General features: G+C 51.9%; 1 protein-coding gene across 1 annotated transcript in view; it reads right to left on the minus strand.

Annotated features, from left to right (window-relative positions):
* Window positions 1-1959: 1959 nt before the first annotated feature.
* The window catches only part of MORN5 (MORN repeat containing 5), a 29979-nt gene continuing 16288 nt past the window's right edge, over window positions 1960-15650 (minus strand). Inside the window, exon 5 of the mRNA XM_047830540.1 lies at window positions 1960-2149. Coding sequence (XP_047686496.1) covers window positions 2070-2149 — 80 coding nt within the window. The 3' untranslated portion in view covers window positions 1960-2069. The remainder of the gene's footprint in view (window positions 2150-15650) is intronic.

Genomic DNA, 15650 nt, shown 5'->3' on the forward strand with positions numbered 1-15650 from the left:
TAACCAGTCAGCCACCTGTGCATTGCAAAGGCATGACAGTGAGCTTCGTCTCCAGTCTAAGCTTTGTAGGCGGCCAGGCTGGCTGCTGTCCTCGGTGTCACTCCTGAACACCCGCTGTCTGCAGGCTCAGGGAAGGGCCTGGCCCACTAGCCACAGAGGAGCTGTCAGTCCGGTCAATGCTATAGCAGACGGATCCCTCTGACATGCTGTGGGGGCCAGGTTGGGGGACGTTTGAGCCAGATATATCCGCTGAGAGATTCACGGAATAGGTGCAAAGGAGGAGATGTTGGGGGCCGGGGAAAGAAGCGCAGAAGCACCTATTTGGAAGGTGCAGGAGAATTTGGTCAGGTGAATTGAAGGGAATAGGGGATGGGAGACAGGGAGACAAGGCTCTAGCTTCGATACAAGTCTGGGTCTCACACTGGCCTATTGGGTTCTAGAGCCACCACACAATCTGGGGAGTGAGAGAGAGCATCTTTCTGCTCGTTGCCAACCTGTCTTTTAGCAACAAACTGTTGGTTCAAACCAAAGCTCTCGAGGAAGGGGGTGGAGTGGCCCTGTCCAGTGCAGAGGCTTCCCAAGTCCCCCCGCCCCCGGCCCTGCAGAGAGTTGTTCATAAACTTCAGCTCAAGATGTACATGGTCATCACCCCTGCAGGACCTGTCTTTATTTTTTTTTTAATGTTTATTTATTTTTGAGACTGAGAGAGACAGAGCAGGAACAGGGGAGGGGCAGAGAGAGAGGGAGACACAGAATCCCAAGCAGGCTCCAGGCTCTGTGCTGACAGCTCGAACTCATGGACCGTGAGATCATGACCTGAGCTGGAGTTGGTCGCTTAACCGACTGAGCCACCCAGCCGCCCCAGGACCCGTCTTTATTGTTTCATTCAGTATCCCAGACCCCATCTCTGCCCCTCTCCACCCTTCTTCTTTTTTTTTTTTTTTTAAATATGATACAGGTTTGTTTTTTTTTTTAACATTTATTTATTTTTGAGAGACAGAGAGAGACAGACCATGAGCAGGGGAGAGGCAGGGATAGAGGGAGACACAGAATCCGAAGGAGGCTCCAGGTTCTGAGCTGTCAGCACAGAGCCTGATGTGGGGCTCGAACCCACAAACTGCGAGTTCATGACCTGAGCTGAAGTCGGACGCTTGACCGACTGAGCCACCCAGGCGCCCCTCTCCACCCTTCTTCCAATCCATTTATCAAATGTTGATTTAGATAGGTGTGTTTCTTTGAAAAAAGTTGTGTGTGTGTGTGTGTGTGTGTGTGTGTGTGTGTGCGCGCGCGCGCGCACGCGCGCTTCTTTCCATGAATGTCCCTTCTGTTTTCAAAACACAGTTCGGAGACCTTTGTGGAGCTCAACCCTATCATTCTACAGAGGTGACTGTTGCCCCAGAGGGGAGAGGTAATCCCCCAGGACCCCTCCATGGTGCAGCTGAGTGTGCCCAGGCCGCCCTCTGACTTCTAACTCTGCCTAGCATGCCAACTCTGGGTCCCCGGTTTGAGGGTCAGTTTCCTGCCCCTGCAGACCTTGTCAGAGCCTTCACAGGCTTGCCTTCTTCTAGCAGCTCTTGGTGAGCCAGGGACAAAGTGGGGGTGGGGTGGGCTGCTGAATGCAGCAGCCTCTAAGGAGGGACAGTTATGCAAAGATCCAGGATGCTGTGGCCCAAGTGTGGCCCTGGAATGTGCCACCCCTTCCTCTTCTGGTTTTCAGCTGACATGTGATCTTCGGGGTGATGTTGAGGAATACCTGGGAAATAAGAGCGCATCAGGGAATGCAGCTGGGAGTGCACATCGCTAGACCCTATTCCCAGAGACTCTGACCAGCATGTCTACAGTGGGGCCCGGAAATAGCTAATTTGCACTTCCGCCCAGGTGATTTTGGTGCTGGTAAAATGAGGATCCCCTCTCTAAGAAACGGTCTCGAGAAAGTACGCTTGGGGCCACTGAGTGCAGAAAGGCTTTATTCCTGGGTCGAAAGTCAGGGTCTGCAACCGCAGGCTGCCCGCAGGGCCAGCCACTGCCAGCGGTGTAGAGGAGACCTCTCATGGGGGCAGCTGCAGAGCTCACAGCTTGGGTCGGTGACCCACGATTTCGTCCCAACCCTTGCGACACGTCTTGATGATCCACTCGTGCTCGTCATCATCTGCAAGGAAAGAGGAAGAGCTGGTCATGCCTGGTGTCTGCTGGGCCTTCTCTGCCCTGGGAGACCCGCAGACAGGGTCTCGGGACTGCAGTGCATTCCAGCATGGGGTGGGTGGCCTTGGTGGTCAGTCTCTTTAGCTCCGTGCTAGGAAGGAACAGATCTTTCATTAAAACAGTCCTCCGGTTGCCTACAAATGCCTGGTCTTGGGGAAATTGAACACAAAGGGGTTTGCAGATGGTGGATGGTGCTGATAGAGGCAGGCATGAGGTCTTCTGGCCACTCTGAGCTGGGCAACCCTGACAGGCACCCAGACAGCAGCTTGCTTGGGAATGTGACCAGTCTGACACCCACAGAGGGCACTCCCCCAGAACATCCAGTCCAGGCCTTGCCGGTAGTGCCAGCTGCCCGAGCCTTCAGAGCTTTGTTTCCTTTCTGGCTTTTCCAGAACCCAGAGAAGGGAACCCCGGGTTCCCTTCTAAGAACCTGTGGTTCCCCAGGAAAACCTGACACCTCTGGTGACTCACGTCCTTTCAGTGGGCAATAGAGAGGAGGAACCGATGTTCCTGTGGGCCCTACACTCATTGGTGTCCCTTACTTTAACCCTCGTGATCCCCTGACAGCAGTAACCCTGCCATTCTACAGGTGAATAAGCAGGCTCGGAGAGGTCAGGTCACTTGTCTGCAGCCACAGGTTGGTGCGTGGGAGAACCCAGAATGGGAGCCTTGGTTTGTCTGACTGCAAAGGCTGTGCTGTTTTTTAAACCTTAGAATGAAGTCCAGTCTTTATTCCCCAGCACACCACAGCCCTCTCTCTGGGCCGGGGAAGGCCCTTTGGGGACTGATCTCCCCCCATTATCCCTCAAGCCCATGCCCAACCCCTCCCCCAACCACGACAGAGACCCACTTTAGTGTTGGGATATACGTCCCTAAAAACGCATGCCGCTCTGTAAAGTGTGTGCTGTTGTTTTGTGTACCAATGTGGCTTTAATTTACCACCATAAATGGCATTGTGCTGTGAGTTTCATTGTGTCTTAGTTTTTTTCACTCAACACTACGTTTTCAAGATCTATTCTTGTTGCTAAATGTACATCTAGCTCTTTGCTTCCTATTGCTGCCTAATACTCTGTGGTGGCTTCTGTGATGTTTTACTATCCACCCTTCCGGTGGTGGACATCCAAGGGTTTCCCCCCGCCCCACCTCCCGTTACCAGAAATGCCTCTGGGACAAACGCCCTTGGGCACGCCCCTTCACAGATTGTGGGAGAACGTCTAGGACCTGGGTGGTGGGTCGTGGATCCGTGCACACACTTCATTCACCAAGACTCCCTGCGAAGCCTGGGGTCTTTTCACAGCACCGCACAACCCGCCTGCTGTCCCACCCTCACCCCTCGGTGTCTTGTCCTGGGGACAAAGAGAATTGGCCCAAAACCCTGCCCTCAAGCAGTTCTCCTCAGGGCTATAACACTGGAACAGCCTTGTCTCCTCTCCTTACCTGCCTCCCACCTAAGGGATGGGAGCCTGGGACTACCCATCCTCCTCAGTGACAAATGGCAGTAGCCAGGGAACAAGGGCACTCCCTGAGAGCTCAAACCTGGAGGGCCGGCCCAAACCTTGCCCTCCCCTGCCCCCTTCCTCTTCTGCGAAAGCACCAGGCCCAGGATCCGGGAAATGGGGGCTTACTGACAGCCTACTGTGCGCTCCATCCTTTACAAACACCCATCTCATTGAGTCTTTGTGATAGCCCGGCAGGATAGGGGAGGTTACCCCCATTTTTCAGAGGTGACGAGCCTTGCCCCACGTCCACAGCCAGTGGAATTCAAACCAAGGCGCATCAGACTCCAGAGCCAGCCTGCCCACCCCAGGGCTGATGTGATAAGGGTAGGCGAGGCTGCCCCCGAAGAGCTAGCCTCCTCTGCCCCCTCCCCACTATTTCTCTGTATGTGACCTAAGGAAAGAGCCTTGCTGACTGGCAGGCTCTGGCCTTTGAGGCCCTCCCTAAGCAGCCAGTGGGCCTCAGTTTCCCCTGGGGAGGCTGCCTGGGACTCCACGTGTGGCTGTCAACACCCCCCACCCCCACCCGGGGGGGGGGGCGGGGACAGCGGCGGCACACAAGGAGTTAAGCGCTGGTGAAGCCCACTTTTGCCACACCGCGAGCAGCCTGGTTGATAATTACAGTTCTGAAGTCTCTGGGCTATTCGAATCAGTGCAGCTGCAAGCTCTTCAGTGCTAACCCCTGAAACCAGACAAACTGGGTTTATTGTGCTAAACCAGCCCTCAGGCCCCTCCCTGATCGTTACAAATTGACAGCAATGGACTTAACAGCCTCTTCACTACCCCTCTCGCTCTCTACCTGGCGGCACAGCCACCAATTTGAATCACAGATGCCTCCCCTCCAGGCAGCTGCTCACCAACCCTCCCTCCACCTCCTTCTCGCTGCGCGAGGCTCCCCTGGCCCCGCCACGCCAGGGTGAGGCTGCCGAAGCACATTTCATCAATATTTAAAATGGAATTAAACCTGCAGCTTTGATTAATGCCTCCCAGATCCCGGGAGTTGTGATTACTATTTTGCAAATTGCAATTGTTGGAATATGTTAATATGATTGTCTGAGAACATCTTCACCTTCTCAGATAATTTCCCCCCTTTTTGGCAGGAGGGGAGGGGGAGAGGGCGGCGGAGCGGGGTGGGTGGGTGAGGATGGGGGAAAAAAACACACCCCGCAAACTCTTTAATCAATTGTAAATTATTACCCTGGGCACAATTGCCGGTGGTTCAGTGGGGAAGGGGAGGGAGATTTCTGGTTTGGTGCATTTATCTTGAAAAGTTTTGGCCTTGTTGGTCCATTAATTCCACTGCGGGATGCTATCCTAAGGGAATAATCTGTCTCAGTATTATTTGGAATCAAGAAAACTGAAATAACCTATGTTTCTAAAACAAAAGAATGATTATTTTGTTGTATATTCTTTATTTAACAACTAATTTCTAAACGCGACTATGGGCCAGGTATCATGCTAAGTTTGGTAGCAGGGTGGGGGAGGAGAGGGCATGGTGATTTAGCAGCTATTGAAAAAGGAGAGTTATGAAGTCTGTATAGCAACATAGAAATGTTTTTGATATGATAGAAAGCAAAAGAAAAAAGGTGGGAAGAAGTAGGAAACAAAATTACATAGACAGTATAATCTGTAAAAACTGTGCACAAGAGACAAATTAAAAATAATACATTGAATGTGACTAACAGGCATCTCTGAACAGGGTGATGGGAGAGGCTCTTCTGTTAGGGGTATTTCTCAAATCTTCTTAATGTGTATTGACAATAGAAAAGATAAAAACAGTCTCTTTTCCTACCGTCCAATTTAATGCCTTGCTAATTTCCTACATTTTGGTAACTAAAATAAACTATTTCTAGGTTCTTAGAAATGCCAGTGGAGCTCTTGAATTTCTCCAAAGTGCAAGCGTAAGCGTTAAAATACTGGTAAAAATGCATAAAAATTGAAGAGTAGATACATTTCCTGAGCAGAGTTCCAAATAATTTCCGTGAAAACTCTGCCCTCAAGGAGGTGGCGCATAATTCCCCACTCCTCAGGTGTGGGCTGCAGAGTGACCTCCTCCCTACAGGACAGTACAGGAAGAGAGCAAAAAAACAACGAAAGAGTAGCTTTGACTTGCAAACTTTCCCTGAGCCTCTATTTCTTGGCACCCAGGTCTCAGCTCGAATGTCACTTCCTCCGTGATCTCAGTGTAACTGCCTGTGTCCCCTCTTCACTTTCTTTTCTTTATAGCAATGCCCCTCTTTGTTGTTTATTCATATGTTGTCGGTGTCCCCCATCCAAACTGTGGGCTCCCATGAAACCAGGAGCCTCCTCTCCTTGTTTGGTGGCATTGCCAGTGCTTAGATTACAAGTGTGCAGTATTGGAGGTGCTTAGTCCATATCTGTTTGATGGATGGATGGATGGACGAGCCAATCCTGTGGCTGCCATGTTCCCAGCGCTAGGGGGACAGGGGACTGAGACCCAGCAGGGGGTGTTGTCCAAAGGCTTGTCTCAGACACTCTTCAGGTTCAGGTCTGTCTGCCTTTGGGGCAGCAAGATTTCTTTATTCAGGTCTGAAGCTTTAGAAGTGACCTCACTGCCACCTGTGACCCCCCTCCCACCTACCGCCACCCCCTGAGGAATCTCACCAATCCTTAGGAGAACTGGGCTTCTTATAGAGAACAAAAGGAACATTTGGCAAGAGAGATCCCAAATCTGACCCTGAACGCCCTTGCTGAGAAGCCTTGCCTGGAAAGGCTCCACACTCCTTCACCTGGACTTCAAGGCCGCCCATCCAGGTCTTTCTGCTCTCCAGACAGCCTCCCTCCCAGGCCTGCCTCACCCTGCAAAATGCAGCCAACCTGCTGTGCTGCAGTCGGCCATGTGTGCGTGCACAGCAGGGCCTCTGTGCCGGTGTACCTGCTGCTCGGGGCTGGGGACACCCTTCCTCATAGGACCTGGTGCAGGGGCAGGGCCTCTCAAAGCACTCCCTCCATTTTGGGACCTTAGTGTATATAAAAGAAAGGCCTAGATGCGAGAATAAAAATTGCAGCGTGGTTTAAATATGTATATTGAACAAATTAATGCTTGTGACACAAACAAACACAATATAAATGTCGACTCCAGGATTTCTTTCAAAGAAGTGCCTCAGCACACTAAAGGCCATGTGTGCAGGACGGGGCTGTGAAGTTGGAGTCGCCTGGTGAACACAGCTTTCTCTCAGTGCCACCACACTCCAGACTTAAGGCCGCTCGTGAATGTGTGTGGCTGGGCCGAGCGCCCTCCTGGCTGTCGTCCACCCCTCCGGGCCCTGCCTGGATGTCACCTTCCCTGACCCTGGCTGAGGTTCATGGTCGCCCATGCCAGCCTGGGGCAGTTGTGACCCAGGCACTCCTGGTCCTCAGAGCCCGGGGTGGGCCGGGCACTTTAAAAGTACTTAATAAATATATGGTGAACGAATGAATAAAGAAATGTAAAGTTGGGGACATAAAAGCGGTAGGCTTACCCTGCGGGGTTTGGACAAAGGGGGAAGAATTTCTTCTCCACCTTCAGCAAATGGAGCTCCCGAGTGGGCAAAGCAGATATGCCAAAGTGCAAGGCCAAGGCTGCTGGTTCCTTTCTTGTCTTGAGGCCACAGATGGAGCAGCTCCACCGCACAGGAAGGATGGGTTGCCTGGGCTCATATCGGGGCACCAACCACACTGAGGAAGCTCAAAGCCCTGGCTGGCCTGGGGCCTGCCTCCCAGTGAGGGCAGGGAGGCACAGGCCCGCACAGGCCACAGGCAGGGCCCAGGTCACTGAGGGTGTCATCAGTGCAATCCGTTGGTCAGCGCGGTGCAGGGAGAGAAGAGATCCTGAAGATGTCCCAACAGATGAGGGCAATAGGAGCCCCCAGATGGCTGGCGGGGAGGAGGCAGCATGGCCGTTAAGGGCCCGGGCACTGGAGCTTGGCTGCCACTAGCCCTGTGACCTCGGGCAGGTGGCCTCACACCTCTCTGGGTCTCATTTCCTTCTCTACAAAGTGCCTGCTGGAAGACTTCCTGTGAGGTTTACTTGGGCTCGTTCCTGCAAAGCGCTTAGCACGGTGCCTGGTACGCAGGAAATGCCAAAAACCAAAAGAAAGCCACGAGTTGTCTTTGCGAGGTGAGACTTCAGGGTGCACGTGACAGCACGGCATAGGCCGGAAGGAGTTGGGTCCACTGCTGAGCCCTGTCGCCAACTTGCTGGGTGACCTGGACGAGCCACTCTCCCTCTCTGAGCTGGGCTCCTTGTCTGTACAGGGGGTTTAATCATACCTCCTGCAGAGCCAGGATGAAATGCAGCAGGTTGGCACCCAGGGAGTAGGAGCCATGATCACCATTTGATGGGCCTTCATCCCCTAACTGCATGCCTTCAAGAGAGTGTTCTTAAGTGACTCTCTCAGAACACCCTGGGATTTCTGGTTCCCAGCGGGGATGAAGGGAGGACCTGGGGGGAGAGGTGGAGGAGGTCTTTACACAAGGATCAGCATCATAAGGATCAAGAAGCACAGCTCAGCTAATGATTTTTGTTCAAAGTGAGGCGGGCAGGCTGAGGCAGGTGAGCCCAGGGAGGGCAAATGGGTGGATGCAGGCTATCGGGCGCCCACAAGCCAGATTCTGCTACCTCTTGGCGTGCCTTTGGGTTTAGCACACCTGCGGTCAGTGGCTATGCAGCTCCCTCCTGCTGGGAAAGGGAGGGGACCAAGATGAAACCAGGCACCTTAGCCTCAGGAGAGGGGAGGAGGCTTACACTGGCAGAGCACCTAGGAGGTGCCTGGTTCTGTGGGAAGAGGGTCATGTCTGTCCTCTCCACAGTGAGTGACACAGGGCGTCCCCATTGAAGACAAGAAACTGAGACTCAAGGGGGAAATAAATCGCCCCACTTCATCTGCCAGGGCAGAGGGGAAGGGTTCACTGTGCTGGTGCAAAAGCCACACTCGGGCTGTGTGTGCACGGCCACAAATGGGCATGTGCAAGCGTGAATACGTGTGTGCTGTGAGTGTGCATGTGGCTGTGCCTGAGGTGCTCGGTGTCTGGCTGGGTGAGTGACAGCGTGTGACTACCTGAAGTCAGCGTGTGCTTGATCAGGTGCTAAGGGAGGGGGCACATCCATCCCTCGGTGACAGCCCAGTGCTCGTCCACAGTGTCGGGCTCTGTCATGAGGGTTACCCTCTTTTCCTGGGGTCATCACCCACTCTCACTTGGCCCCTGGGTGAACTGTGGTTCCAGGCGGGGGTGGGAGGTGCCTGGTAACCCTGGCGCCCCAGCCAGTGGGCAGTGCCGCCCTCAAAGCTCGGCCCCACCCTCTGTGCAAATGCAGGGCTGTGAGAGCCTGTGGGGCAGGGCCAAGGCCCTGAGCAAAGCCAGGGCCCGCAGTGAGGGCGGCAACGCCCGCACCTCCTCCTCGGCACAACTCCTGACAAGAAAGAGGCTTTGAACTTTGCTTGGCAGGGCTGGTGGCCAGAGGCCAAGGCCATGGTATGGCCAATATTGACTAAGGGGTCATTGCCCAGGCAGAGCCCGCCAAGGGGCAGGAGGGGAGACCTTGGGGCCGCTCTTGGTTTTCTCTGCAAAAGAGCATATTCTGGGCTGGGTGGGTGGAGGGGTCAAGGGTGGGGGGTGGATTAAACCAGCCTGCTTCACCCCCTGGGGAACTAGAGACACAGGGCCCAGCACCCACAGCTTTTCAAGGCCTATTCAAATGTGAGAGGTTTGGAGAGAACAACTGACTCTAAAATAAAGAGAAGATGCAAAACTGAAATTAATGTTATGATTAATGCATTCAGGCTTAATTATTAAATTTAGAAATCAAAACAATTTTATTACACTTGAAATCAGTTTGTAGGCTTGCTGTCCTCATTTTGCAAGAATTCTCCAGTATGCACACGGCTCTCTAGAAGTCACAGCCAGGCTAATAGTCCAATAATTTGCCAAGCAAAGTTTTAAAAGTCCTTTCAAAGTTTTAACAGCAAAAAATACATATTCAATGTGGGGATGTGGATACATTTTGTCTTAATATGTTCAAATGAGGGGGGTGAGGCCTCCAAAGTCAGGCTTAGGGCTGGATTAGGGCTGTGCCTGGGAGAGGGGAGTCCCAGGAGTACGGCCACCTGGAGTTAGGGAGCATTTCCACGTGCTAGCTACATGCTGAGTCCTGCACCTCGCGTGCCTGATTGCACGCAGTCCTCGTAAACATCTGTCGTAGGCACAGCTGGTGCTGTCTCAGGTAGGAGTTTTAGGTGCTCCATTCGGTCGCTGAAGGGAAAAGTGCCCTGAGCTATAACGACCCTTGGGAATCCCTTAGGTAGGCCCCGTGCTGGGGAAGGACATCATAGTCCCCAGCACTGAGAAGTTAGCATTCTGACACTGTTGGAAGAGGGAGTCCTTTCTGCTGTCGAGGCCCAAAAGCACAGACAGCTGGTTAAAAAATACATATCCCTGAATACTAGAATCATCCTGTGTGTGGCAAGGTGATCACACGGCGGCAGGAGGCACACGGGGCCACACGGGGCTGGGGATGTGGGGCAGATTTACGCCTCCCCACATCCCCAGTGAGCGAGTGGAGGGAGGGTGCCGAGCCACCACCACAGCTTGTATTTCCGTTCCTCTTGCTGCCCCACTTTTCAAGCACTCGTAATCAAATTTGTGATTTGTGTTCATGACGCCCAGACACTGTACACAGGCCGCTCAGGGAAACAATGTGCCAAGGCCAAGGTCACTCAGTTAGCCTGGGGCCCGTAGTCTTTGACTCCTGCTCTCCAGCTGTGTGCAGGGGACAGGCCTGGCGGTTGGGACTTCTGTCCTCCAGCTGGCAGATGCTAAGGGCTGAATTAAGGCTTTGCCAGTGGGGGCAGCCAGCAGGGTGTCAAGGTTATCTGCAGGACTCAGTAGCAGACTACAGCTCAATCCTCACAGGTATCTTGCAAAGTCACTGTTATCCCTGTTTGACGGGTGAGGATCTGAGGCTCAGAGAGGTGATGTCATCTGCCCAAGCTCCCTCAGCCACTGGGTGGGCACAGGGGCATACCCAAGTCTTATCACCAGACCTGCAGCCCTCAGCCACTACGCACTTCCCTGACAAGCGTCTGTGTAACTGCCATGCCTTTAGCCCTCACCGTCTGAAGGATGGCATTCAAGGCTCTCTCCACCTTGCACTGGGTCCCCGCGCCTTGAATGCCCAGCAAGGATGTATTCCTACATACCTGTCAAAGCCCAGTCTGTCCATCACCACTTGAGGGAGTCCTCCCTTGACTCCTCCTCTGTCGCCCAACGCAAGAGCCAGTCTCAGGTGCTCCGTCTGGAGCACCCGGTGTCCCTGCATCTCTGTGCTTTGTTCCTTCCCTTCCATCAGCAAAATCCATCTCCCATCCTTTAAGGCCTAGCCAAACACCCCCTTTTTCAGGACAGCATCTCAACTACACTTGGGGCACGCTGGTGCTCAGCTCCTCAGGCACACTGCTTCTGGCTCCTGGAAGCAGTGAAACAGGGGCATTCCCAGTGTTTGGGAGAAAGAACCTCGTATGTGACGTTTCGAATTAAACATGAACATAAACCCCATAGGAATACAGAATTTTGCTGGACTTCTTTCCAGACACTTATTTTATGGTTTATGTGATTCTGATTTCTGAACTATATTTTGAGGGGTAGGAGGTCTGCTACAGTCTCTTGTACACTTAGACTCCTTTAAGGCCCTGGGCTTCTGTCCAGACAGCACCCATCCAGATCTTGTGACTGTGCATGCCTCGGCTTCCTCCCCCACCCCATGCTGGTTCGGAGGGGCAGACGCAGAGTCTGGCCCCCCAGTGAGACCCTGGTATCAGCAGAGGGTCGGTGAAGACCCGTGCCTGGGGGGAATCGTAGAAGTGTTGGGCTCCAGGTGGATAAGAAATGATGAGGATGAGGAATGATGCCAAGGGCTGGATAGAGAGATCCTGGGACCTGCAGGCCTCCAGCCCAGTCTTGAAATCTACATCAAAAGCAGGTGGGAGGAGGCCAGAGGACAGTTAGCCTCTGAGATGCCAGCTCCTCCCTTTGGGCGTGGAGTTAGGACCCCCCCCCCCCCGCCCCCGTCAACATTCCCCCCCCCCCCCCCCCCCGCCAGGGTGTGAGTAATCACCCTGCAGTAATTTAAGCTCCTCATGGGCCAGGCACAGCTTTTGCTGTGTCCCCCGTGTCATCTCAGTAATGCTCACCACAACCCTGTAAGGAAGGTCCTATTCTCCCCAGACTTTTCAGAGGAGGAAACCAGTGTTCAGAGAAGAGACGAGCTCTAGATCACACAGATGGCAGAGCAGGGGTCTGACGGTCCAATTCTAAAGCCCTGCTTGGAAACCTGCATCTTTTTCCAGGAGGTCAAGCAGGATTTTCAGCCAACTGCCTCAAGTTGCAGAGCTTGGGCTGAGGAAGGTACACGAAGGTCCTGCCCCCTGGGCTCTGGCCTTGCTCTCACTTCTATTAAAGGAGACAAAACAAACCATTACGCTCGCCAACCCTGGGGATGACTCCAGCCACGGAAGGGGAAGCTGTGTCCTTTGGATGCCTCCAGGAGGTTGCCGTGGGGGTGGGGGACTTATTGTTACCAGAATCTGATGGGCACAAGGGCTGGGAGGGGAATTTCCAGGGCCCTTGGAATTGGGGTGGGGACAGAGGGGGCAATGGGCAATTCTCGCAGCTCAAGGAGAGGCAGTAATCCGAGCAGGCTATTAGTCCTGGAGCCGAGACCTCCCCGGAGCTAACTCTGCCCTCTGTAGGCAAAATTCTGTGGGTGGGTTCACGCGTATGTCTCCGGGGAGTTCTATAGCTTTGACTGGCTCTCAGACGGGTTCAAGATTCAGAAAAGGCCACAGCCTATCCTAGTTCAGAGTATGGCCTCTGGTGTCAGAGAGGCCTGGGTTCAAATTCTGAGTCCTTCCTTTACTAGCTGCATCTGTCAGTGAGCCTCAGTTTCCCCAGCTGCCAAATAGAGGTGATGATATATTCCTCAAAGGATCAGGATGTGGCAAGTCCCCTGGTCCAGGAGAGGCTTTCAATGCTCATCACTTCCCTTCCTCCCCTTTCTGCTTAAAGCAGATGCCCGAGTCTGCTGGCAGGGATGTGTGATCTGTGCAGGCATTTTATTTGGCAGTTACAAGTGTGATATTATCCCCCCACAAAGCTGTCATTATGGCGCTGCTAACAATACCACAGATAAGGCAGGGATGCCCCTGCGTGCCAGCCTCCAGGTGATTATAACATTTGGGCAAATTGCCTTTTGTGTCGTGGAGAGATGACGGCGGGAGGGCCTGTGCTGGAGACTCACTGGGCCATTTTGCCGAGACCACAGGAGAAGCATTGTGGACAGGCAGCCTCGGTCTGCTGTGGAAGGAGGCCTGGCTGCCGGTGGAAGCGGGGCCCCAGCAGGACACTACCACTCGTGGGCTGAGCAGGCCCGGCAGGTGACTTACCCTCCGCAGGTCCTAGGTTTCTCACCTGTCAGGTGAAGACAGTGGCCTCGAAATTAGTCTTGGTTTGTCCGTGGCCCTGAAAGTCTTGCTCTTTGGCCAGTTTTGGAGCAAAGAAGTGGGCGGAGAACGATCTTAGGGGGAAAAGACCACCACTGCCATGTCACAAGGAAGGTTCCCGGTTCGTTCGTTCTTTCTTTCTTTCTTCCTTCCCCTTCCTTCTTTCTTTCTTTCTTTCTTTCTTTCTTTCTTTCTTTCTTTCTTTCTGTTTCTTTCTTTCTCTTTATTTCTCTCTCTCCCTTCCTTCCTTTCTTTCTTTTCTTTCTTTCTTTCTTTCTTTCTTTCGTTCTTTCTTTCTTTCTTCCCTTTCTTTCTTTCTTTCTTTCTGTTTCTTTCTTTCTCTTTCTTTCTCTCTTCCTCTTCCTTTCTTCCTTCTTCCTTCCTTCCTTCCTTTCTCTCTCTCTTTCTTTCTTTCTCTCTCTCTTTCTTTCTTTCTTTCTTTCTTCCCTTTCTTTCTTTATTTCTTTCTCTTTCTTTCTTTCTCTTTATTTCTCTCTCTTCCTTCCTTCCTTTCTTTCTTTTCTTTCTTTTCTTTCTTTCTTTCTTTCTTTCTTCCTCTTCCTTTCTTCCTTCTTCCTTCCTTTCTTTCTTTCTTTCTTTCTCTCTCTCTCTCTTTCTTTCTTTCTCTCTCTCTTTCTTTCTTTCTTTCTTACTTCCTCTTCCTTTCTTCTTTCTTTCTTTCTTTCTTTCTTTCTTTCTTTCTTTCTTTCTTTTCTTTCTTCTTTCTTTCACTAAGAAACTCCAGAACCTGCTCAGTTGCCATCTTTAGCTTTGAGTCAGCTAGACCTGGGGTCAAGTTCCAGGCCTGTGTAACTTCAGGCAAAGCATTTCACCTCGCCTTCTCCATCCGCAAAGTGGGAGTCATGGAGACGACCATTTCACAGGGTTACCGTGGGGATTAGATGAAACAAAATAAAATAAATGGTGCGACATGCTCAAACCGGTGCCTGGAACATAGGAAGCACTCAGGAAATGCTGGTTGTTTTTATTGTCCTGCTTTTCCTCCAGAAATAAAATAAGGTACCTTTGTATCTCAGCAGATCCATTACTTGACTGCCATTTTAGTGACTGCACTGTGTATATTATAAGAATACACCTTGTGTTATTTACTCAGTTCCCTCCTCTTAGACATCTGGGATGCTTCCGATTTTCAACTGTTTAATAACGCCAGAGGAGGAGCACCTGGGTGGCTCAGTTGGTTAAGCGTCTGACTTCGGCTCAGGTCATGATCTCACAGTTTGTAGGTTTAAGGCCCACGTCGGGCTCTGTGCTGACAGCTCAGAGCCTGCTTTGGATTCCTGCCTCCCCCTCTCTCTGCTCCTCCCTCATTCATGCTCCGTCTCTCTCTGTCTCTCAAAAATAAGTAAAAGTTAAAAAAAATAATGCCAGAGGAATGTTGGAAGACCAAGTGTTCGCTCTGCAACCCTTCTGAAGGTGGGTGGGAAGTAGATAAACAATGTTTGGGAGCTCTTCACCGATGCCTCTTTGGACAGATGACCTGGGAGCTGGCCTGGTAAAGTGGGGAGAAGAGGAAAACCTCTGGAGGCAGATGAGCCCGAATGTGAATCCTGGTTCCTGCCATTTCCTGGGGGAAATTCTCTAGCCTCAGTTCCGAGCCTCCGTTTCCGCACTTGTCAAGCAGGGATCACGGCAACACTCCCTGCTCTCTTAGCTGGGTGTCTGGGGCACGGTAAATGCTCAGTCAATGTCACAGCTCACCGCATCACCATAGCGTGAGGGGGAAGCCAGCCGTCACCTCCCCAAGACTCCAGATCACACAGACCAGGTCTCTTTTTTGGACCCCAATTCATACTCCTCCCCCTGTTGTCCATTTAACTGAGCACACATTCAAATGAGGCTTGTGATCCTGATTTTGAATTCTGTCTGGAACCCACAGGTTCAAACGCAAAGGGGCCCTCTCTGCAAATAATCACTGGTATGTGATATTTTTAAGAAGCCAAGGCCATTGTTTCTGATTGAAGGAAAGTTGGTGCTATTTTGAAGAGCAGAACGATTAAGCGGTGGCGTTATCTCTTTAACCATTGGGAATTATACGCTGTTTGAAAGATTTGTGAGCTCTAGGACATTTGCCAGATGTGCTTGATTCGACATTTCAGACAACAAAGGGGATAATGTTGGCGGGAATCTTGACGGCATTTCTGATGATCAGGATATTCTTTGAGGATGGTACTGAGACCTTTCGGGGAAGAATTTCAGCTTTTACATAAACTAATTTGGGATGCTCACTCTCTGTCTTCCACAAAGCAAATTTAGTTCATTGTTAGTTGTATATGTTAAAATGGTTACGAGGGTTTTTTCCTTTGAATATTAATAATGTGCCTTTCATCTGAGACACTCGCATGGGGTGTCATTAATTGCGGGGAGGGAGTAAGGATTAGTGGTGCAGTTATTTTGCAAATGATTCCTACCAGTAACGTGGAGGCAAGCCACAGCC

This window comes from Prionailurus viverrinus, chromosome D4, assembly GCF_022837055.1.
Source record: "Prionailurus viverrinus isolate Anna chromosome D4, UM_Priviv_1.0, whole genome shotgun sequence".
In the NCBI taxonomy this organism is placed as follows: domain Eukaryota; kingdom Metazoa; phylum Chordata; class Mammalia; order Carnivora; family Felidae; genus Prionailurus; species Prionailurus viverrinus.